Consider the following 23,620-nt stretch of genomic DNA (forward strand, 5'->3'; position numbering starts at 1 on the left):
GATACCTCCTTGGCTCAGATCAGAGACAGACTATTTTAGGGAAAAACAAAAATTTGTGTTACTTGCCATTGGCATTCCACACATTCCTTCCTGCTGGAGAGAACAGCAACACAGTGCCATCTTGGGAGCAGACAGCAGCCCTCACCAGACAACTATACCTGCCAGCACCTTGATCTTGAACTTCCTAGCCTCCGGAACTGTGGGAAAATAAATTTGTTTATACATTCCCCAGTCTCAGGTATTTTGTAACAGTAATACTGAACAGACTGACATCCACCATGTATACAAATGGTTTGAATGAGTTCATGAGGACCCTAGTCTGTGGCTCACTCAGATCATCCAGCTTCTGAAGAGTTCCTCCCTCTATTGACTAAGTGAATTGGTGGGAAACAGAAACTTGAGCCCTCTGCCTGGAACAACTATTATTGTCCTTAGAAGAAAACATGGAGGTTATAGACATGTAAACATTTCTTCTAAAACCCAAGTCATTCCAACTAATTATAAAATATCCACAGGGTCCTCCCAAGAGTTGTCACCGATGTGAGTTCGAACCTTGGAGGGGATCCTCAAAGCTGGAACTGCAGTCAAGAGCCTTATGTTTTGGGTCCAGTCATTGTTTCGGGGACAAATGCTGGGCTCTGCCCTCAGGGTTGGCTCCCTTGACTATGCTGTCTTTTTCTTGCTCCTCATACAACTGAAGGGCGTTTTTCAGATGAGGCAGCCCTGGGTGTCCCCACTGCCCCCAGAGGAATCTTCCATCTGCAAACTCAACAGCCAGCAAGAGCGCAGCAGCCAGACCCAGTTCTGTACACTTTGGCTCCACTTCATCCATCCTGTTTGGTGGCTCTCTAAAGCAGCCTGAGTCATTAAAGTAGCAAAGTCATTTTCAAAGTCCTTTCCTCAAACAACCCCTTGAAGCCAAACAGAATTCCATTAATCATTGACTGGACGGGGAAGAATGGTCACCGCTCACTCTATTTCCATTAGCCCCATCCTCCCAGGCTTCAGGAAAATCAAGTTTCAACATTTGATTAAGCAAATGACAAAACACTTTTTTCCTGTAAACACTGAGTGCCTAGAGCCATAATCCCTTGCTCTGGCCATTAGCTGCAAATATTTAAACTGCTAAAAAAGAAATGTGACTAAACCAACCAGGACAGACAAGGTTTCCCAACCTTGGCACCTCTGACACTTGGGGCCAAATCTTTCTTTGTGGTTGGAGGGTGAGGGCTGCCCGGTGCTTGGAATGATGTTTAGCAGCAGCCCTGACCTCTGCCCATTGGGCACTAGTAGTGCCCCACCCACTTATTGTAACAACCAAAACTGTCTTCAGACATTGTCAAGTGGTCGCTGGGGAAAGGAAGCACAATTGTCCCTGGCTGAGAACCACAGGAACAAGCCAGTTCAACTGTCACCTTAGGAATGAAAGCTTGGCTGGACCCACCCCTGTGGACCCACCCTTAAGTCTGCATCCATGTGTTTCTAAAGCCAATCACATTACAGAGGCCCACTTCTGAAGACAGACCAGCTCTTGGGTCCCATTAAACAAATCACCTCTCTTTGGCCTAAGTGTCCAAAAGCTTTCCGGTTATGAAATTTCCTGCGTATTTGACGTAATCTTTACACATCAAATCATCCGACTTCAGAGGAATCCATCCCTAACACTTCTCTTGACCAGCAAATTAGTGGGGAAACAGAAACTTGAGCCCTGGAACAACTATAGTGGTCTTCAGGAGGAAACAAAGAAGTTAAGGACATGTACACATGTCGTCTAAAAGCCAAGTCATTCCAACTATGGTAAAAATCTACAGCATGGATTAAAGTCATAAGCATGAAAATTAAGTTGTAAGCACAGAAAACACGACAAAGAAACAGGAATGGCAGCAGGGAGGGCTGGGCCTCATTTTCTGGTTGTTTCTTTGAGGTTGTTCCTTAGAGTCACAGAACCTATCTTGGTGCATTTCTTTTGGAACCAAAACATGTTTACTTAGCTTTTAAAAAGTCCGTGTCTGCCAAGAATTCTCAGAACAATAACTGAAATGGTTGGTTAGCATTTAACGTTAGAAGGAAATAAAGCTTCTAACATTTCATTTCTTCATCCTGTGAATTATTTTCATTCTTATAATTATGATCTTGTGGCCAATTTTTATGCCCAACAGTAAAAACAGAAAAGAGGAACAATATTGCCGATATGGCATTACAAGCCATCAGACATAACCCTGCATGTCAAATTTTGATTATGGTAAGATTGCCTGATTAGAAAATAATAAGATCAAAGACTAAAAACAACAGGAACCATGAAAATATATATACCACCATTGCCAAAACCAATGTTTTTCTATATCCAGCTAGTTATATAACAAAGTAGCAGAGGAAATTCACCTTGCAGACTAAAAATGGATTTAGTTAAAAACAGAAGTATTTACATTTTTAGTTACCTTGATCTGAACTGCTTCCTCCAAAGACATGTACATTATTAAATTCCTGGTGACCTCATAATGGATGAGAGAAATCAAGTTGACCTGCTTTCCTGTTTGGCTGTGTTATGAGTAATCCATTCTTGAGAAATCCTTTTAAAATGGCCTACTAGACTGCTTACAGAGTTTTCCGGTTCTGCAGTTCTTCAAAATGATCTTAATAACCCATTCCTGGTTCCCTGGAAGTACTGACCAAACTTCACGATGGTGTGCTTTGGAAGAGAAGCCCCTGAGCTCTTGATTCCAGGAAAGCAGGATATGCTCATCACCATGTGCCCCCTGCCACCCAGAAACCTCCCACAGAGCCAGGAAGGCCCCAGGTCATAAAGTAAGCCAATGCAGACACTGGCGATGTTTTTTGTTTGTTTGTTTTTGTTTTGTTTTTTTTATGGTTTCTGTCAAGAAAAGATGAGGTCATTGCACCAAAACAAACATTTTTAGATCATTGCTTTATTTCACTATTGTTCAACAACAAAGTTCATCTCTCTCAAGGTGGATCTTGGATTGTTCCTTATGTTCTCATCCTTATTCTGAATAAAAAAGGTAATGAAGAAAAAGCCTGTACTTTTGGAGACCTGGAATCTTATTTATACTAATAAGCTTTTGACTGCAATTTCATGTTTCGATATTTCCTGCTGGCGTCTTGGTGGACACATGGAGCGCCCAACCCTCTGATGAAGATGGCTGTCCGTAACTACCACCGTTGAAACCAAAAGTAAGTGTTGAAAAATGCACCTTTTACAATAAAAAAGTAGAAACCAATTCAATTTCCTTTTTTTTTACGAATATAAAGTTTCTTGTAAATATGTACAGTCTTTTGAGCTAGTTCTATATAGCAGGAAGCATTTCACAAATGAGACACACAATATACATTTTTCAGGGCTTGTGATGCCCTTTTTCTCATGGAGATCCTAAATGAAATGCCAAGACTGAAAGACCAATTATCAGTGACCTTTCCAAATACTTGTGGACCAAGAGACAAAAACTTCAGCAAACATTCAGTCAGATCTGCCCTAGGGGAGGGGGAAGAGAATATGATCCCAAGCAACACATAAAACACAGCAGCAGGACACTTGGCAATGGGCTACAACACGGAGGTTCATGGGTGGTTCAAACAAGAAAGCACTTAGGTTAAGAGACGAGCAGGAAGGAGCCGGTATTTGGGCCAGGTTGCAATCTGGAAAGTGACTTGAACTGTGGACACATGGGTTGAAAACACGGTCACGTTCACCTGCTGCGGTGGAAACAGGTCTACCTTCAGCCCACCTAGGATGTGCCTTGGTTTTGAGGCATGCCTAAGAATCATGGAGAATCCAAAGCAGGAGAGGCCTTGTGGGAGATTAAAGGCAGAAATAAGGCCGCTAGTTAGCTTGCCAACTGCAAAGCCTCTAGGTTGGTTCTATACCAGTTGCCAGGAACTCAGCCCTCTGAAAGAAGGCAGAGAGAAATAGGGGGCGCCGCACTGCACCTAGGGAGGACCAGCCAACCCAAGGGGGCTGGAAGAGTTGAGCTACGGCTTCTCTCTAACATCCTGGTCTTATGTCTAGCCCTAGGCAAAGGCTCATTTGAGAAGTCACAGTTTCAGGGTAGAACCGTGCTGGATTTTGTGTGAACACAGTCATCCGTGAGGAAGTCGGCAGGGGAGCATGAGGGTCAGAGGGGAAACCGAGTCGGGGGCGGTTTGCTGAAGTCCTTCTCTGGTCGTAAGGCTTGAGCGTTTTGTTTGTTTGTTCAGTGCTACAGACTGCAGCTTGTTGTGGCCAGTTGTTGGCAAGTCGGCAGAGGGTCTCGATTCGGCGGGAGCTATGGGATGGCATCAACACATTGGCAGCGCAACCCAAAGGGGTCAGCCAGGTCAGGGGGCAGCACATGCAGTGAACCGCCATGCAGAGCTCCTGGACGGGTCTCCTCCCCATCCCAGAGTGGGGAGCAACACGCCATCAAGGACAGTCCCCTCCCAACCCAAGACCCCAACCCCAAGACCCATTAATGCTGGGCTCAGAGCAAGTCTATTGCATGCTTTCCTGGCCAAAGCTACATGGTAAGCGGGGACAGCAGGCTGGGGATGACACTGGGGGTCGAGGAAGGAAAGCTCGGTGAGGTCCCTTGGCCCCAGGTCACTGCCTCCAAGCTGAGGCCCGATGACCTCCGTACATTCTTAGCTGGTGGGAGGGGAAGTCGTCAAGGCCATAAAAGGCAATGAGAACAGTAAACATTTGGCTACGATGTCACCCTACATAAAGCAGGGCCATCTATGAAAATGGACTGGAACGAGAATGAAGCGACAGGAACTTGGGAGATTAGCGGAACAACGGGGACTCTTCTACACTACGTTTCAGTGGCAGAGACCTGATGGTGTGATCTAGCTAAAAATGACTACAACAGGAAATACACTGCTATTCAAATCTATTAAGAATTCTGTTGTCTTTGAAAAAAAAAAAGAAGAAGAAGAAGAAACAAAGGAGAAAACCAAAAAGAAAAACCAACCAACCCCAGGATCTTAAAGTAGCTAATTAGGATTCTAACCACAGTTAGTGTTCCGGTTGGTTTCCTCTGATGAACTGGTACAGGCTAGAGCTAGGTACAAAAGTTTATGAATGCTTGAAAGAGTAACAAAGTGCAAAGAGGGTGACTGCAGGAAGGTGCCTGGAGGAGGCCCCAAGCAATGACAGCTCTCAAGAGCCCCGGCCACCTGCACCTCTGGAGACAGGGGTGTCCGAGCCGAGGCAGGGCTGTGCCCAGCTGTGCCGTGGGTGGCTGAGCAGATGGGTGCTGGGGTCCCCTGCAGTGGAGTTCCATAGTGTGTTTGGTGTTTTCCTGCAGACTTGAGATGAGGAGTTGTTTTTTTTTTTTTGTTTTTTTTTTTTCTGGCTGAGATTTATACTGAGGACTGGTCCCAGACCTACGAGCAAAGTAAAAATGAGAAGGGCGTTAGTCATGCGCAGCCAGGACCTGCTGGGCTCACTCTGCACCATTCTAAACAGGCATTTGGAGTGCCTGGTCTGTCCCTCTGGTGGCCAGCAGTGAGGGTAGTGCAGGGCAGCACCCACACACAGAGCCAGCCTTTCAACTAGGGTGGCGAGGGGGTGACAGTCACCTAGACATTTGCAGAGCTGTGAAATTCTCCTGAGGGGCACATGTGCACTGACACACACACACCCAAGTTTACTGACAAGTGAGAAGCAATCTGAAAAAATGGTTTTTCCTCCTTTGTCTGCAGAGGTGCCAACAGTGAACTGCAGATGGCACTAGGAGGAGAACATTATGCAGAAAGGGGGACAAAAAGGTTGCTCAGCCGTGCAGAGCAGGCTCCTGGAACAGGCTGGCCTGCAGAGAGGCAGCAAGCACAGGCCTGTCCTGCTTGTGGGAACCCCAGTCTTCCTCCTGTAGATAATACATGCACATGATTTAAAAATTTTTTAAACTTCAAAGTTCTAGAAGGCCAACCCTGCTGAGTTTCTATGTAGCCTTCCGGGGGGAGGGGGGAGAATCCTGTGCAAAGAACATTTTGTACAACACATTATCATTTGTGTTTAATGGACACACACACACACTTATTCACACAGAACACCCCTCAAAGCTCTGGAGCTGTTGACACTTGCCTCTTGGGAGGGGAACAGTCCCGCCCTGGAGCAACTCCCACTTGAGGACATCCTACACAGCCACACAGCCACCCTCACGCCTACCATACCCCCTATCTGCCCGGGCAGCACCTTCTTCAAGACAGTACACTCTCCTCACCAACCCAAGTACCTTACAAAACCTGAGTAACAGTAGTGACCTCAGCACCTAAGGTCACGCCTCTGGACCTTGTGACAGACATGCAGGCCTCAGAATGTCACCTCACCTTGTTGACCTGCGACAGTGGGGTCCTCACGGCTCCCACAGGCAGCCGGCCCCTGCTGCTGTCTTCAAACAGCCTCCCAGGGGACCGCTCCCTCCGCGTGCTAAGCATGCGGCCTGGGGACTTCTCGCGCTCCAGGGGGCGGCCGGGAGACTTGTCCCTGCGTAGCTCTGTCCGCCCCTCGCGGTAGCGGTGGGGTGTGCTTGGCTCTCGGGGGTGGCTGGGGCCTTCGGGTGGCGCCGGACTGGAGGCCACGCGCTTGGTGATGTGCTCATTGTACGTCGGTGGGCCTCGCTTGTTGGGGCTGCTGGCAAGAAGAGAAGGGGGCAGGGAGCTGGGGAGTCACGATCCCCAAAGGGTGTCCCCCTTCTACTCTGTGGCCCCACACCTCAACGTCACCACCACTGTTTAGAAAAAGGCCAGGCCTGGAGCCCGGACCTCCTGCTTCTTGTGTCTGGGCAGTGAGGACAGGGAAGGCAGCAGCCACCACAACAGGAAGCCAAACTTCCTGGCCACAGTAAAGGCCACGCCTCCTGTGCGGGCTCTGTGGCGAAGCTCTTCCTGTGTGTGACCCCCTCATCTTGTTGGATCACAGCATCCCGGGGAGCCGGAAGCAAGCAAGACCCTCACTGAACAGGCAAGAAATGGAGACACAGGGCAGCGAGGTGACTGCTTGTGCTGGATTCCAAACCAGGTCGGTGTGAAGTCATGATCCCCACTACACCCTGCTGCCCTAGTGCCCTCAAGAGCTGGGAAGGGACAGAAGAAAGCCTTCCTTTGGGGCTAAGCCTGCTACAATCCAGAAGTCAGGGACCCACAAGGGCCTCAGTGCAAAGGAACAGTTTTCAGAAATCCTGTGCTGGTCACTGTCAGCTGCCATAACCTGTCCCACACTTGAGTCTGGTGTTGGGTCACCCCTCCCTGTAGGTGGCTTTCCACGAGTCTTTGTGGCACCTGCTGCAGATGTGGATGGTTCTAAGTCATGGCAGTAAGGTCATGGGATGCAGTAGCAGGCTGACACAGTCAGGAGGCCGAGCAGGGCGACCACAGTCCAGCCAGCTCACAGAGCATCGCCCCCAGAGGCCGGTGGCCGATGACAGAACAGTTGAAAACGCTGGGGCCTTTATTAGGGGTGGGGATCAAGCCCAGAGTCTCGTGCACGCCAGGCAAGTGCTCTCCCACTGAGCCACAACCCGGCTCCACGGGGCTTTCTGAACAATCAATCCGGCTGCACCCCCCAACTCCCCACCCTGGCCCGGGCCTGGAAGTTCCACATGAGGCCTCAGCACATCCCTGGCCTAATGACCTCTGAAGAAGCCAGATCCAGATGCACAGGGAGACAGTGAGCAGAGGCCACCTCATCGTGGTCAGTTCACTGTGAATAGCTTCATGTCTCTCTTGCTTCCCAGGGGCTCTAACTGGGGACTCAGTGCTCAGAAGGCCCACACCCCTGTGATGTCTGTGAAGCAGTGACACTCAGATTCCTACATCTTGAAATCAAGGTTCATGTGCTCATCTAGCCATACAGCTCTGAGATACAAAGACAAATAACAAATACACTCCAAGAGGAGGACTACATGAAGCCTATTGTAATGGCAGAGAAATCATAACCCCTGTCTTCAGAGGCCCATCAAAGAGCAGCGTGAGGGCGCTCGGTGCCCAGGGAAAGCAGGCAGGCCCAGGGAGGACGGCAGCCGAGATGAATGGGAGGAAGGAAACACTCATCATTGGAAGCCGAGCAGGCAGTCTTCCATCTACATAGCCATTAACGACCAATGATCTTCCACATCCATTTTATGTGTTTTGCAAAGAGTTATGTTTTTTGCTCTGCCAAACAGACCAGGAAAACGAGGCCTGCAGTGAATCACACCCACCAAGCACCCTTGTGCATTCTGACCTGCCCAGAGCAGTCGGCAGCAAAAGGACTGTTCCTTAAGGTGGGAGACAACCAAGACTGACTGCCGGTTCTCCAGACACGCCCGGGGGCCCCAGGGACCCATACACATTATTTTTCATCCCTGTTCACAGATACTGCAACCATTTTCAACTACAGAGTAAGCAACTCCTTACTGGGAAACGTAGGGTCTTGAAAGCAAGGTGTCCAGCCATCTAAGAGGCAATGAGGGGGGATCTAATTGCAATATTTTGACTTGTTTCTGGCATGACTTGGAAAGCACTTAAGGAGGATCTAGATATTTCAGGGGAAGATAGTGGACCACTGAGTGATCACTCTGGAGGCATCAGGAAGCACCTGGCTATTATAACTTGTGGATTCTTGGCAAGCTCCTGGGATTAAAACTATGCTTATGAGGGCAGGTAGAGCCCGCCCAGCACACAAGAGAACCTGGGCTGGATCCCCAGTACTTGCCAACAAACAGACCCACACTGACCAGACATGTAGAAGGGCTGGGGCCGGGGCTGGGGCTCAGTGGCAGAGCTCTTGCTTAGCACTGGTGAGGCACTGGGTTCAATCCTCAGCACCACATAAAAATAAATTAATTACATAAAGGTATTGTGTCCATCTACCACTAAAAATATTTAAAAAAAGAACAAAGAGCCGAGCATGGTGGTACATGCCTGTAATTCCCAGCAACTCTGGGGCTGAGGCAGGAGGATCTTAAGTTTGAGGCCAGCCTCTTGTCCATAGTGTAATGAAGCACTACCCAGTATGGGGTGCTTCATTACAACAACAGAAAATAGACTAATACATAGTGTTATTTTTAAAAAGAGAATTGTACACACATATGCTTGGATATGTACAAAAGATTTCTAAGTAAAAACACAAAAACTTAAAACATGGGTCCCTTCCTAGATGGGGACCTAAGTGGTGGGGGCTGGGGAGAGTTGAGAGGCATGACAGAGCCAGCAGAGATTTTGTGCTGCCATGTGCCTTTCTTAGTCCTTTGCATTCTACACACTGGGATTGGATCAACAATTCAAAAATTATGAAATGAATGAAATTTAAGAAGAATATCAGTGTGATCATGTTGGGGAGGTCCTGCATTCGTAGAGGCTACCACGCAGGCTGGGAACCCAGGCCCGCACCCACTGCTTCACGCCTCTGGGCCTGCACCTCTGTTTGGCACAGCTTTCCTCCTGCCAGTATACCCCACTGCCTTCCCTGTCTGTCACCCCCAGCCTCACTTCTCCCTGGCCCCAAGTCCAGGCTGCAGGGCCCTCCTGAGCCTCCCTAGTGCTTAAACTACCCCACCAGAGCCTCAACCTATGCTGTGATCCCCTGACTGCTCCCATCTCTCTCCCACCTGGCTTTGAGCCCATCAGAGAGGGCCACACCTGGCCAACTCCGCACTGCCCGTCTCCCACGTGGCCGACCACTAGCTCAGCAGAATATCTGCGAGCAGGGAAGCACAATCCGTGCTCCCGACTAAGCACCTCTGAAACACCCACCAGAGAAAAAGATGGGAAGGCTCCCCTTTCCTTTTACAAGCGGTCCTTTCCTAATTCTCCAGACGCTTATAAAGGCTTGTGCCATTTCTGGGCCACAGACCTCCAAGAGATGAGTGGTTTGTGCTTGAGGGCAGAATGGAGACGAGAAACCTTCAACCAGTTTAGCAAGTTTCCTTTGGCTTTTCAGAGCAGCACGTCAGCCCCAGCGGGGAGGAGGGTGGGCTGTTACCTGCGGGAGGTGGACGGGACCCGGTGGTGGTCGGTGCCGGACTCCTTCACAAGGTTTCCTTTGCAGCATATGACCCTTAATTTATCCTGATACGAGGAGGCCAGGTAAATCGCTCCTGAGGAAATCGCAGGGCCCAGGTAGCGTGGGTTCGGGATTTCCAGATACGCTCGGGCAGGGGTCCTACAGAGTTCCAGACAAGAGTTGGCAGTCACTGGGGAGTGGTTAGGAAGAAACACCTGCCCCTCCCTGGCACCCTGCCCCCACCCCTGAAGATGGAGTTCTCAGAGCACAGAGGTGTGGTGCTTACCCCAGCGAGGAGCGTGCCTGGATTTCAATGACTTCCAGTGAGTTGAAGTGGGTCACAAACAGATAGGGTTCTCTGTAGGCTGCGTGGCCACCGGGCACCGTGGAGGAGGAGCAAAGGCAGAGGAGGGTTCAAAGAGGGAAAATTAAAGCCTGGCTGTGAGGTCCCCTTTGATCTAGCACTCCCCCCCGCAGGACTCTTTCCTCCAAGCGCTTTACACACACACCCCTACATATACATACACAATGAAATTTTATAAAGGTGGGGATAAGAATATATATTTTATGAGATTATTTGCAAAAAGCACTGGAAATATAAGTGATTCAAATTTTTCTTCCTTTAGTGGAGTACAGAGAAAGAATATAGCAAATGGGAAACATGGGAGACTTCTCATGGTATACTGTTAAACTAATTGTATACATTGTCAAAAATTTAAAAAGATTGCACTTAGCTAATTAGATATTTCTGGTCTTAATATTCTCTCTCTATATTAAGTCACTCATCTCTCTGTATAGTACCACTGAAACTGTAGAGGATATAATGGCACTGTTGATTCTCACCATTATTCCTTGGGGCAAACCATTATGTGGGTGTAGACTCTCAGTCATGCTTCCCAGGACTCAAATCCCCACGCAGTTCCCTTGCCGTGAATACGCACCCACCCTGTGGCCCCTTGAACCAGAATGTGGAGGCGGTGCCAAAGCTGCCAGCCTGTAAGTCCATACTCTTTGAGGAGGCCTCCAGCCACCAGCCCCAGCGGAAGTCCCTACTCTGTGTGTGTGAGACTGTCAACAACACGTGGAGCACAGGTGTCCAACCAGACCACAGACTCATGAGCAACGACAAGGTGCTGTTTTAGGTCACTAAGTTTAGGAATGGCATATCATGCAGTAATATATAAATAAAATGGCCTTAAAGGGTATTTCAGCCAAATGATATTCCAGAAAACTCACACAAGTTGTGTGTGTGCATATTTGCACGTATGCGGGTATTTACTCTTGGACTCAGAAACTCTACTTTTAGGGACCAGTCATCTGGAGATACTATTTGATAAGTGTACAAATATTTGTTCAATGATGTTCATTACAGCGTTGTTGACGCTTATAAAGGTATGGACGTGGCTTAACCACTCTGCCTAATTAGAACTGGTTATGTTGGCAGGTATTTGGCTATACTGTGGGACACTACATAGTGTTTGGAAATGATTTAAATAAGTCCACAGCAAATGGTCTTCTTTCTATGATGAGAGCTTAACAAATATTTTCCAAGGCTGAACTGTGGCCTGGTGGAGCTGGCTTAGGCAATTCTTCAGTAAGCCTCAGAATCTTCTGTCATGTACATTCACTTAGGTGACTGTTATACATGGCGCCCAGTGTCTGATGAAATGCATGACACAGTACTTAAGGCAAAAAGAATTCCACCTGCAACTCTTTCCCATAACACAGGCTCTGGCAAAAGAGGAGCCCCCACACCATGCATCACGCACCAAAGGCCAAGGGTAAGCGGCTCCACTTGAGATCATCTGTGCGGCTACGTCTTCCGTAAGAATCCACGAACACCCCAAATTCTGCAAGGCATCAAGAGATGGGGCTTCAGCATCAGAGGAGTGGAGGGCATTGGGGACACACACCATGACACAAGAATGAGGACAGATCCCAGGGACAACTGGCCAGATTTAACTGAATCAATAAAACCTGAAGACCTGCTGACCATCTCCTTGTTTTATTTAAAATGATGATATAGTATTTATTTTATTAAAGAAAGAGGGATCAAACAAAAGGGAGGTGAATGTAGGAAAAGAAAGGGTGGGGGGAAAGTGGAAGAGACAGGAAGGGGGTACAGAGATCAAGGAGGCAGAGACCCAGGGACGGGGGGACCCAGATTTTTTAATATTTTTAAAAAGTAAAGAAAATATCAACAGAGAGAGGGGAAGGGAGAAAAGGAGGGAGGGAGGAAGACAGGCCAGCCAGAGGACGAGAAAGGAAAGAGAGCAAGCAAGTGAGGGACAGAGAAGGAAAGATGGGGCTGCTCTGTGCGGAGGATGGGAGGGGGTGTGCCTGGTGGGCAGTAGGAGCCCAGAGGCCTCAGGTGCTGGACCAACACCTCCGTACTCTCAGCAGGCCCTGCCCCAGGTCCCCACGGCCTGGCCCCGGCCTGGCTCCCAGCCCCACAGGAGCAAGCAGGACGCACCGTGGAAGCACAGCAGGTACTCCTCTCGCTGCCCTGCCCCGTTCACCTGCACGATGGAGACGGGGAAGCTGTTGGAAGAGGAAGCAAACACAGCAGGCGCCAAGGAGTGGTCGTTCTTGTCCAGGAATTCTGTAAAGGCAGGTGGGAGGTGGGCTTCAGGAGGGCTTTCTGACCCTACAAGGCCCAGGCCACGCAGCGGGTGGCGAGGGGACACCAGCCCTACCCTCTAGCGTGTACTGCTTCATGTCGATTTCGTAGAATTTGTTGGTTCCGATGAGGATACTATAATTGGTGAAGTAGATGCAGCTGCAGGGCTCTGAGGTCTCGATCTCCTGAGACAGAGGGCAGAGAAGGACAGGAGATGACACAGGACAGCTGGCTCCTCTGCTCTTCTGTTTCTGCCTGAAGCATCTAGCCACGCTTTGTAGGTAGTCGCTGCCAGAACTGCGACACTGTCACCCTTCACGCCTCTCAGGACAGCCCGCAGTCCCTCTGCTACCCTTTTCCTGATACTCTACACAACACCAGGCTTTTTTGGAAAAGAAAGCCAATTGCAGACAAAAGGCGGGGCAGGGCCAGAAGTGCTATTTCAATGAAAAGGTAGAATTTTAACAATTCGTTCTTATTGGAGAGAAAACTGGAAAACTACACAACTATTAACAGGGGTGGTGAGGAATGGTCTCCTTCCTTTTGCTGGCTTCTAAGTTTCTTTTTTTTCTTAATATTTTTTTTAGTTGCCAATGGATCATTTATTTTATTTATACGTGTGTGATGCTGAAGATCAAACCCAGGGTCTCACACATGCCAGGCAAGGGCTCTACCACCGAGCCATAACTCCAGCCCCGGCTTCTAAGTTTCTAACAGAAACCTCTATTACGTAGTACTTACTGTCTTCATAATCACTGCATTCCTACCTTAATTGTCCACTTGCTCATTATTTATATTTGTTTTTAGGCCAATCCTGTGGTCAAAACACCAGGGGTCTAATCGGTGGCTAGGAATCATAAAGCAGTAATGAGTTGTGACAATTTTCCTCAACTTACGGTTGGAACTCCCGCCAGCACTATCATCACCACTGACTATGGACTGGCCACCTACCAGGGATGAGGGAAGGGGAAACTGAAACAGTATGATACTAGGGAAAGACTAGGGAAACTGAACTTCAGATGTGGTCTTGACTTTGTAGCCTAGGTTGTCTCCCAGCTCCAACTGTCCTACCTGAACACTGGAGAACTGTCCTGCAAACTGTGGATGGCCAGCTTAGTCCCTGGTGCCAATGGGCGCTCAATAAACCCACAGACTAAACTATCAACCACAGCTATGAGTGGCTCTGGGCTCTTCCAGAAGGGAAGGGTCTCACTCTCTAGGGAGGTGACCCCAGGCTGAATGGTGGCAGAATAGAAGGGGCACACGCTGCTCCCTGACACAAACACTCCACGCGGGATCCTTGGGAGAACAGGATGGCAGGGCTGTGACTCACCTTCCGAATGCAGTACTTGCTGAGGTTTTCGTTGTAGCGGAGGATGACGACTTTGTTGGGCATGGCTGCACAGATACAGAGCCCATTCTCAATCTGCAAAACCAAAGGGAAAAGAGAGAAAGAAAGAGTCACCCATGGGCACCCTGGCTCTGGAGCAAAACTAGGTGAGGAACACCAGTTTGGAGCAGGATCTCTCCACCTCAGACCTACTGACAATCTGGACCAGTTTGTTCTTTGGTGTGGTGGTGGGGCAGAGGGGTGTCCTGCATATTGCAGGATGATGGGCAGCATCAGGGTCTGGACCTATGAGATGACTATAGCACCCTCCAGTTGTGACAATCAAAAATGTCTTCAGATGTTATCAAATGTCTGCTGGTTGAAACACCACTGTAGCTGGGATCCAGGGAAGGCCTCAGGATCCACCTGATAGCACCCACGTTTTGCACACATGTGCCTTTAGCTAGAGACAGATTCTTCTGACAACCTTCCCCTGGGAGAAGGGGGCAGGACAGGATAAGGGAAAGGAGAGGAAAGGTAATAGAAATTGCTACAGGAATTTTAAGACAATTCCAGTATAAATGAAAATGCTCTTAGCTTAGGCCTGTACCTACAGATTCCACATCAAAACTCCCTTTTTCTAGAGTTGAATCCCTCTTTTTCACCCCCCCTACAACCAGATCTTTGCCATTCATCAAGGGTGAAAAGATACTTATTGTTCAAATTGTCCTGAAATGAAGGTCAGCAATTGGGCAGGAAAGGAGAGGAATAGAGGAGGAACAGTTCTATTTCTTGGTTTGGATAGCAGGTTCAGGGGTGTTTATTACATCACTTGGCTTTATCACTTACAGGTTTATGTCTCATACTTTTTTTAGTATTTAAAAAATAAAAATAATTTGTAATTTTAAAATATGAAAACTTGGAAACTAAAATGCACATTTCTAAGTAACTCATCATTCACAGGAGAAATTTTTAAACATGTAGAACAATTATAACAAGTTATAATATCAAAATTTATAGGGCACAACTGAACTAGTAGTTAGAAGGAAATGTGTGGCCCTAAAATGGTTATATTAGAAAAATACCCTGAAAAGTTAATAAGTTTAAATTATATTAGAACAAAGCATAATGGAAGAAAGCCAGGAAAGCTAAAGGAAGAAAAAACAAAGACAAAGGCAAAAATTAATGACCAATGAAGCAATGCCACGCCAGAAGCACTTGTTCAATAAAACCCAAAGTGTCCTCTGTTTACAGTTAGTACAAATGAAATCAAAGACGGAGCATCAGTAACCTCAGGGAAGGAAAAGGTCCCCTCCCTGTCTAGTCCTGCAGCCCTAGGGCAGAGGTCTTGGAGGTCACACACAGAGGGGTTTTCTCAGTCAATGCCATCTGAGTAGCCTTCTGAGCAATGACCAGCAAGCTATTTCTGGAGCGAGGGAAGTGGCTTGCTCCAGACTTCACTAGAGTTGTATGTGTAGGTCTGTATATGTCCATAAATGCTCTTCACTTTTAATAAAAAAAAAAATTTTTATTTTTTGTGATGCTGGGAATTGAACCCACATCCTCACACGTTAGGCAGGTGCTCTACAGCCCCAGACCATGATAAAACATATTTAAAGGAGAAGGCAAACAAACGTGTTTATGTGCAAAATTTCAATATACGAGAAATCACAAGAGAATCCCTTGAGTGCTGGTGAGCGGCTCCATGGCATGCTTGGTCCTCGGCATCCACAGGCTCCACAGCCGCACGTTCAACTGACACAGACTGAAAATATTCAGCAGGAAAAAACCTGCCTCTGTACCAAAAATCATTATTCCCTAAACAATACAGAATAACTACTTAGATAGCATTTATATTGAATTATGTATTATAAATAATCTAGAGTTGATTTCATGAACGTGGGAAAATGTACACAGGTCACATACAAAGGTACAAACACTACCATCCTACAGGGTACAAAGGACTTAAGTGTCCTTGGATTTTGGTATGTTGTTGGGGGGTGGTTCTGGAACCAATCCCCCTCAGATACTGAGGAATGACTGTCTAAACGTCGTAAGTTAGAATCTGTAAATCTCTAGAATCTGTAAATCTCTGTAAATCTGTAAATCTCAATTTATTAATTGTCTTTCCATCCAGATCAGACATGGGGTTCTATGTTAGGATTTTTTTTTCTTAAAAAAAAAAAAAATGCTCATCACACATACACACTTCTAAAATTACGGATCAACCTTTTAGTTTTGCTCATCTTATTCTTGTGTTTCTTTCCAGTTCAAAACCTGTGCAAATTTCAAGGCTACCCAGATCATTTCGCAGGCCCAAAGGAAGCAACAGCAATTCAAACCAGTCTGAGGGATGCTTGACTTTCAAGGTCAGGTCAAGGAGCTATTGGCGACTTCAAGGACATTGGACATTCCACCAGTGGAGGCCTGAGAAGCACTAACCTTGCCAGCAGCAAACAAGTGGCAGCCCTTCACAGCTTCGAAGATGTTGGGCGAGATGTCTGGCTGGGCGGGAAGGTGCGACTGCGCCAGGGACTGCTTCACTTTCTTCACGTCCACCAGACACAGGGCCCGCTCTTCTCCTGAGGGGAAAGGAGCAGCCTCCGTCAGCATGAAGGGAGTAGTGAAGACAGGGAGGGAGGCCCAGTCTAGTTCCAAATAGAAGCTACTGAGATTTCCATACACCCCTCTACACTGAGCACCCCTTATCTGAATTGCTTGAGATCACAAGTGCCTCAGATTTCAGATTTTGGAATATTTATATAAACATAATGAGATCACTTGGGGGTGGGACTCAAGTCTAGATACAAAATTATTTTGTTTCATATATGCTTTATATACATGGCTGCAAGATGATTTTATGACATACTTTAAGAGCTTCTGCAATTTGACAATGACTTGTCTATCATGTGAGGGCAGTTGGAATTGTTGACCTGTAGTACCTCATTAGCACTCAAAATGGCTCGGGTTTTCAAATTAGGGATGCTCACTATTTTAGATCTCAGATGGAAACATTTGGCCTTTTAGTCCAGATTCTAAGGGGGGAAATTCTGCAGACATAAAATTGGAGGAAGAACTGAACTTTTAAACATATTCCTGGGTAAAGAAAGAATGTCTGGGAGCAACAAGGAGAAGAAATTCTATAAAACAACAGGCTTTGACTATGCAAATACGTCAATGTCAAGAAAGACAAATGGAAGGATGGGAACCGTTCCAGATAAAGACAGGATTAAGCGCAACCTTGGCTTGAACCATGAGTTGAGGGGAAGACACTATAAAAAACATTACTGGGCCCCAGGTAAAATCGGACTGTGGGCAATGTATCAGACTATTGTATTATGGCAAGGGTAAAATTTCCTGAAGGCAAAAAAAAAATCATACCATGTGAAACTTTCCCACATGCACATACCAGCATAAGTTTGCCAAAACCCAGAGAAAGTGGAACACCAAGGGTGAAGCCAACAGACACTGTGGGCTTTGGGCAATGACAAAGTGCCCGTGCAGGTTCCTCAACAGCAACCAACGTACCAGGCGGTGTGGACGCTGATGATGCGGGGGGCTGGGGAGTGGGAGGGGGCTGCATGCCAATCTCTGTACCTTCCTCTCGGTTTTGCTGTGAACCTACAACTACTCAACCGTATAATCAGGAAGGAAAACAGGAATGGAGGAAGGCAACAGGCCGGGAGGAAAGGGACAGCACAGAGCCACCATTCCAGGAGTACCAGTCTCTGGCCACGTCACTTCAGTCTGTGGACCCAGCCACACCTAAAACATGTTTTGAATGCTGAGTCAATAATACTGTTTTTCCTTTAAAAAAAAAATTTGCCAACAAAGGAAAAAAAAAAAAAAATTGTGCCATGGTCATGTGAAAGAATGCCCTTGCTCGTAGGATACCCGCACATGGAGGAAGAAAGGAAACTAACAAAATGTTAGCAAGTGGAAACCAGGTGCAGAGGCACATCCCTGTGATCCCAGCAACTCGGGAGGCTGAGGCAAGAGGACAGCAAGTTCAAGTCAGCCCCAGCAACTTTGCAAGATTCTCTGAAATACACTGCCTCAAAATTTAAAAAATAAAATAAAAAAGGACTGGGGAGGTAGCTCAGTGGTAAAACACCCCTGGGTTCAGTCCTCAGTACCAAAAAAAATGTGAGCCCATGGTGAATCTAGATGACATAAGAAAGATCAGGAAGTAATCACACAGAGACTGTGAGAGCAGGAAACTCTAGGAAGGCCAAGGCCCACAGTGCTGCTGATCCAATCAGGACAAGGAATTTGACTTTGATGAATCTTTGAGGCTTGGCACTCGCCATGGTTTAGATATGCTCTGGGGAGCCCCAAGAGTCCATGTGATTGGAGTCTTGGTCCCCAGGGTAGCACTGGTGGGAAGTGCTATGGAATCTTTAAGTGGTGAGACCCAGTGGAAGGTCCTGGGGTCCCTGGAGACATGCTCTCAGAATGGAGTTCTCGTGAGACCCCTTGAGTGCTGGAGAGGGATATTATAGAGGAAGCAAGTCTGGCCCCACCCAGCTCTCCTGTGTGGAGTCTGCTTGCTCCTGAAGCCCTCCCACCATGCTCTCTACCCATGAGGTAATGCAGCCAAGGGTTGGCCTCATCCAGTCAGCGCTGTACTGTTTGGACTTTGAACTTCCAGAACTACAAGCTAGATAAACCTCTTTTCTTCATTAACAGCATGTCTCAGGTGATTCATTATAGTAATGAAAAGCTGACTAACCTAAGCATTCTTCACTATAGGCATAATGGTCAGATGTTCTTTGCAGGTGTCAGACTATGCTCAACTGAACACCAAAAGGGAACCAAACGTGGACAAAAAGGGCCCGTCAGCCGAGGCTTGGCATCCCTCAGGAGGAAAGAGCCACTGCTGCTCCAGCCTTCCACCAGGACAGCCTGCTTTATGCCTCACAAGCCTGAAACCTAGCTCTTAAGTTGTTTCCCTTAAAAGGAAAGGAAAGAGCTGTGCCTTGGCCTCACACCTGCTATCATGAGTAGCTTCTCCAGGTCCTTGATGATATAAATTTGGAAGACTGCTCCAATTCCTGGCACATGGGTTAAGGAGTTTTTCAAGACATTCAGTGCATACAGCCCTTCCTCGGTGCCCACCAACACCACCTGTAAGGACAGAAGTCCAAAGTTAAGGACAGAAGTCCAAAGTAAAGCACAGTCACGTCACCATGACGTGAAAAAAAAGCAGAAGAGCCACAAAGCCTACACAGTCCTCCCTTTCTCGACGGTGTGTGGCTGTAGCCATACACTGGCTGACAGTGCCCAGAAAATATGTTACCTGGTCACTGAAGGGCAGTGTGCAGTTCATGTCCAGCCGGTCATCACCTTCCAGTTTCAGCAGGGAGTTTCCAAGCAATTTCTTTTCATATGTGAAAGGAAAGATGAAACGAAAAAGAGAAGCTTAAAGTCAAACTCAGAAAATACATTTTCTCCTAGCTCCCCACCCCCTTTTTTGTTGTTGTTGGGTTTTGGCACTGGGGATAGCACCCAGGGCCTGTGTAGGTTAGGCAAGCACTCCACCACAGAGCTACGCCCCCAGCCTCTTGCCCAGTAATTCTATCTGAGCTCCAAAGGCAAGATGTAGATATTATGGGTTTCTCTGGGGCGGTTGTTAATTAGCATCAGAGTCATAACTTGGCTTGGACACAGAAGTGAGTGTGTAGACACAGAGCTGCTCTGGAATAGGAAATAGCTGAAGCTACACAGATTTCACCTGCAAAGGATTAGCAAGCCACATGGACGGCTCCTGCTGCCCCCACCCCCAAGGCTGCAGCAAAAGTGCAAGGCACAGTGGGGTCAGCAGCAAACCAACAGCCTCTGAATCTCTTTACCTGAACCCACGCTGTCAGAAGCTCGTAGAAAACCCAGCCACGGGCCTATTGTACACATATCAACGTGGATCTCAGTAAAAGGCTCACGTGTGAGATACAGAACATTCACAAAAACAGGCCTGCCCAGCGAGCACAGCTCTTTCCAGGAGGCTCATGGTTAAGAATTTTCCAACTGCAAACCCTTAAAGTGTTTATTAGGAGCTAAGTGTCTGAAAAGAGCTGTTGGGTCTTGAGTGGAGCAAACGCCAATGAGCAATGAGCACTGTTTGCACCTTCGAACGTTCTGGGGGGAGTGATGCCAATCAAGGAACACCCACGTTCCTAACATCTGAAGGATAAGTAGGACTTCAAACCCGCCCACAGAAGAGCAAATACTGCAGGAGCAACCAGGAAGGTTGGGAAGAGCCTCCCTGAAGTCGACGTGGCTGTGGCAGCCCGCTGTGCTGATTCATGGCCAAGTGCTTGTAACTCAAGCCTTTAAGCCAAAGAACTCTTCAGAGTAAACAGCAGAGCAGATGCCCTTGAGGGAGCACAGGTGGCTGTACTGCTGTCACACGCTCCCTCAGACCCCAAGAGCAGGCTAGCCACTGCCTCCCCTTTCCTCAGAGTTGCCTCAGAGGGCTTGAGATGCTCCATTCCCGCCTTGGAGTTTCACCTCATTGCCACAGAACTCCTGGTCATCACTGTCTAGTGCTGTCACCCCCCAGAGGGCAGCCCAAGGGACACCAGGACAACCCAGGGGACCCCAAGCTAAGTTACCGAACTCCGCCCCCGGGCATACTCACGGCATCGGCTTCTGCCTTCTCCCTAGAAACTCTCCCACCTGCGACAACTGATTCTAAGGCGGTGACCCAGCGCTGTTTGTCAGGAAAGCTGGGAGCTAACAGGTAGAGGGTCCTCCCGGGCCAGCACGTGGTGTGCGGGTGAGATTCCATCTTCAGTATGTATGGGACATCTAGGAGATTCCACAGAGAGCACAGGATTGGGTGTGGACTTCCCCCATTCTCACTGACAGGGATGGCCCTGAGATACAAGACAGCCCACCAAACCACACGGTCCCCGTCACCACGAAGCCAGGGGAGCCAGAGAAGGTGGGCTTCCTTGGCAGAGCCAACCCTCATGTTCCCCTCCAGCCCCGGCTGATCTGCCACGCCCGGCCCACCTGCCCTCACCTGCTTTGGCTGTATTTGCGAGTTCGGAAGCACCAACGGCACCATGAATAGATACATCCCCGTCGGGAAGGCACAGCTCAAATTCTTCCACCGGCCTCTGTCCAGCTTGGTGCAAAGAGGAAGGGGCAGAAAGAAAAACAAAAGAACAGGCACAAGAACGAGGGGAGAAGAGCAGAGCAGAGAGAGAGGGGGACAGAGACAGGGGACGCGTGTAGAGAGAGGCGCACGAGAACAAAGAAGGGAAAGAGGTGTGCAGAGAGGGAAGATAAAAAAAAAAATAAAGTGTGTCAGATGAGTGGCACAGTCAAATTTCTGATGACGATGCGGATTTATGGGTTAGTTGGCTGAGGCGGAAGTTCTCTGAGGCATTAGCAGGTGGAATCTTCAGGGCAGCACCCTGCGGGCTCTCCGGGGGGGAGACCTATAGATGTGAGTATCGCACCAATAACCTTTAGAGAAGTCATTTGGCTTTTAATTTTCAAAAATGGGAGAGCGTAGAAGGCTCGCGAGGCAGTCCAAACAACGCCTTCACGCCAACGCTGGGAGACCTGGGTTAGCCACGTGCAGTGCAGTTCCCCCTGAATTATTAATTTACCTTCTCTGGCTTCATTGTCATAAATGAGGACTTTGGATCCCTCCAGGACAATGTACTTCCTGTCCCAGCCCTGCTGTCCTCGTTTGTTATTCCTGGGAAAAGAAAATTGGGAAAGGAAAATGCTGGAACTCAGAAGAATCAGTCTGAAGGACCCAGGGGAGGGGACCCTCGAAAAGGCATCAGCCCGTGGCCTTCAGCACCAACACCTGGGGACCCCAAGCCACCCTGCAACAATACCTGGGCACTTTCATCCACCCTTCCAGGTGCAGGCTGCTGCTGGGGTCCTTGGTCTGCAGACCCGGGGAGTTCATTTTGTCACGGCAGAAGGCCTCGGTGAAGTGTGTGGCGTATTCGGCGGGCAGGCCGCAGGTGGCTGGCAAGCACGTGGAGCACTTGGGGTGACACATCACCTGACATTCTAGGGGAGAGCAGTGAACACCCTGAAAACACGCTCTCTGGGCTCAGAGTGTGGCCTTCCAGCCGAGCCTGGGGAGTCTCACACCCAAGCAGTTACTGTATACAGGCCCAGCAACCAGCTCGTCCTTAAGGCTTCCCAAGGGCAGGGCCTCCGCAGAGGCAGGAAACAAGACAGCCACATGCTCCCAACCCAGTTTCCCTGGCTTCGATACAGGCTGCCCACAAACAGGTGCGCAAAGGATGTGTCTGTATGGTTCTGTGGGAGAAGACAGGGAGAAGCCATCCTGGCAAAACAGCTGGACACCGACAGAGATGAGGGCACTGCACAGCCTGAGCTGCAGCCAGGAGTATAGGATCATTGCTTCAATGGGGTAAAAATAGTGTCCTCCCACTAAAATGAAGAGCTTAGCTACAAATGCATCTCACGATGAGGAACTTAGGAAAACATGGCCTCCATCTGATGGGTTCCTCAGATGGAGAAACAGGGCCCACCACAGACGCACCACCACTTCTCTTACCGAGACATTTGGATGCCTGACGTCCGAAGTGTACAGTATCCAGACACACAGCACACTTTGTGGCTCGCATGTTCAGTCCTACGTTAAATCGGTGAGGAATATTGTGGTGCATGCGCTCCTTAAGACGCCGGCTATATTCTGAAAGGGGGAAAAAAATTAAATCATCAGAGTACTGCAAATGAAAGTGAGGAGTCACCCACAAAATGAGGGGAAAATATTTGCAAATCATATCTGATTATGAACTTGTGTCTAGAATACATAAAGAACTCTCACAACTCAGTAATAAAAAGACAGCTCAATTAAAAAGTGGGTCAAGGATTTGAATAGATATCTCCCCAAAGTGGATAAATAAATGGCCAATAGGCACATGAAAAGATGCTCAACATCACAGCCATTAGGGAAATGCAAATCAAAACCACAATGCAATGCCACTTCACCACCACTAAGGACATCTAGGACCCAGAAATGGAAAAACAAGAGTTGGTGAGAATGTGGAAAAATTGGAGCCCTTGTACTTGGCCAGGGGGAAAGTGAAATGGTGCAGCCACTTTGGACCTGAGCCTGGCAGATCCTCAGCAAGCTAAACAAAGTTACCGTCTGACCCAGCAAGTCCTCTCCCAGATACACACCCAAGAGAACTGAAAACACTTATCCACACCAGCATGATTTATGCCAGGAAAAAAGTACAGATGATCCAAAAGCCCATTGATGATCATTCCCTGTGCCAAGGAATACCATGCATACAGTCATAAAAGGAAACTGCGTACTGACACCTGCTACAAGGCGGGTGAACTTCAAATACATCACACTCGTGGAAGGAGCCAGACACAAAAGGCCACGCATGGTATGATCCCACTGATAGGAACCCAGAGGAGCAAATCCAGAGATAGAAAGCAGATCTTACTGAAAAACACTGAACTGTACAATTTAAATGGATGAATTTTATCATATGTGAATTATCTTTAAATAAAACAGTTTTGTTTTTAAAAAAAAAAAAAACATTAGAGTAGGTTAGTTGCAGCCTATGAAAGTATTCTGACACAAACAGATGCATCTAAATTTTTATGAATCAACTTCAAGTACCCACCACCTGTTATTAAGTTGTTTGTTTTAGTATTAGGTGTTGAACCCAGGGGT

The 23,620-nt window shown here is 47.9% G+C and overlaps 1 protein-coding gene and 1 long non-coding RNA gene across 14 annotated transcripts in view; one reads left to right on the forward strand and one right to left on the reverse strand.

Moving 5' to 3' along the window:
* Nucleotides 1-2,907: 2,907 nt before the first annotated feature.
* The window catches only part of Cit (citron rho-interacting serine/threonine kinase), a 165,395-nt gene continuing 144,682 nt past the window's right edge, over nt 2,908-23,620 (reverse strand). For 8 of the 13 annotated variants that reach the window (XM_058583162.1, XM_046456418.1, XM_046456417.1 and 5 more), the window contains 17 exons: nt 22,484-22,621; nt 21,786-21,966; nt 21,549-21,640; nt 20,954-21,058; nt 20,567-20,736; nt 19,782-19,826; nt 19,229-19,309; nt 18,921-19,056; nt 16,372-16,511; nt 13,933-14,025; nt 12,676-12,784; nt 12,453-12,581; nt 11,749-11,829; nt 10,266-10,344; nt 9,959-10,138; nt 6,325-6,628; nt 2,908-5,379 (listed from right to left, as the gene is read on the reverse strand). In XM_058583162.1, the coding sequence (XP_058439145.1) occupies nt 5,356-5,379; nt 6,325-6,628; nt 9,959-10,138; nt 10,266-10,344; nt 11,749-11,829; nt 12,453-12,581; nt 12,676-12,784; nt 13,933-14,025; nt 16,372-16,511; nt 18,921-19,056; nt 19,229-19,309; nt 19,782-19,826; nt 20,567-20,736; nt 20,954-21,058; nt 21,549-21,640; nt 21,786-21,966; nt 22,484-22,621 (2,087 nt within the window). In that variant the 3' untranslated portion in view covers nt 2,908-5,355. The remainder of the gene's footprint in view (nt 5,380-6,324; nt 6,629-9,958; nt 10,139-10,265; nt 10,345-11,748; nt 11,830-12,452; nt 12,582-12,675; nt 12,785-13,932; nt 14,026-16,371; nt 16,512-18,920; nt 19,057-19,228; nt 19,310-19,781; nt 19,827-20,566; nt 20,737-20,953; nt 21,059-21,548; nt 21,641-21,785; nt 21,967-22,483; nt 22,622-23,620) is intronic. The other 5 variants (XM_046456420.1, XM_046456419.1, XM_046456415.1 and 2 more) reach the window with 2 other exon arrangements.
* On the forward strand, nt 6,522-9,292 carry LOC131424634 (uncharacterized). The gene is made up of 2 exons (XR_009227986.1): nt 6,522-7,015; nt 7,731-9,292. It is a non-coding gene; the product is annotated as an uncharacterized LOC131424634 (long non-coding RNA).

Source organism: Marmota monax, unplaced genomic scaffold, assembly GCF_021218885.2.
Source record: "Marmota monax isolate L192 unplaced genomic scaffold, Marmota_monax_Labrador192_F-V1.1 WCK01_AAM20220418_F8-fsc00185, whole genome shotgun sequence".
In the NCBI taxonomy this organism is placed as follows: Eukaryota; Metazoa; Chordata; class Mammalia; order Rodentia; family Sciuridae; genus Marmota; species Marmota monax.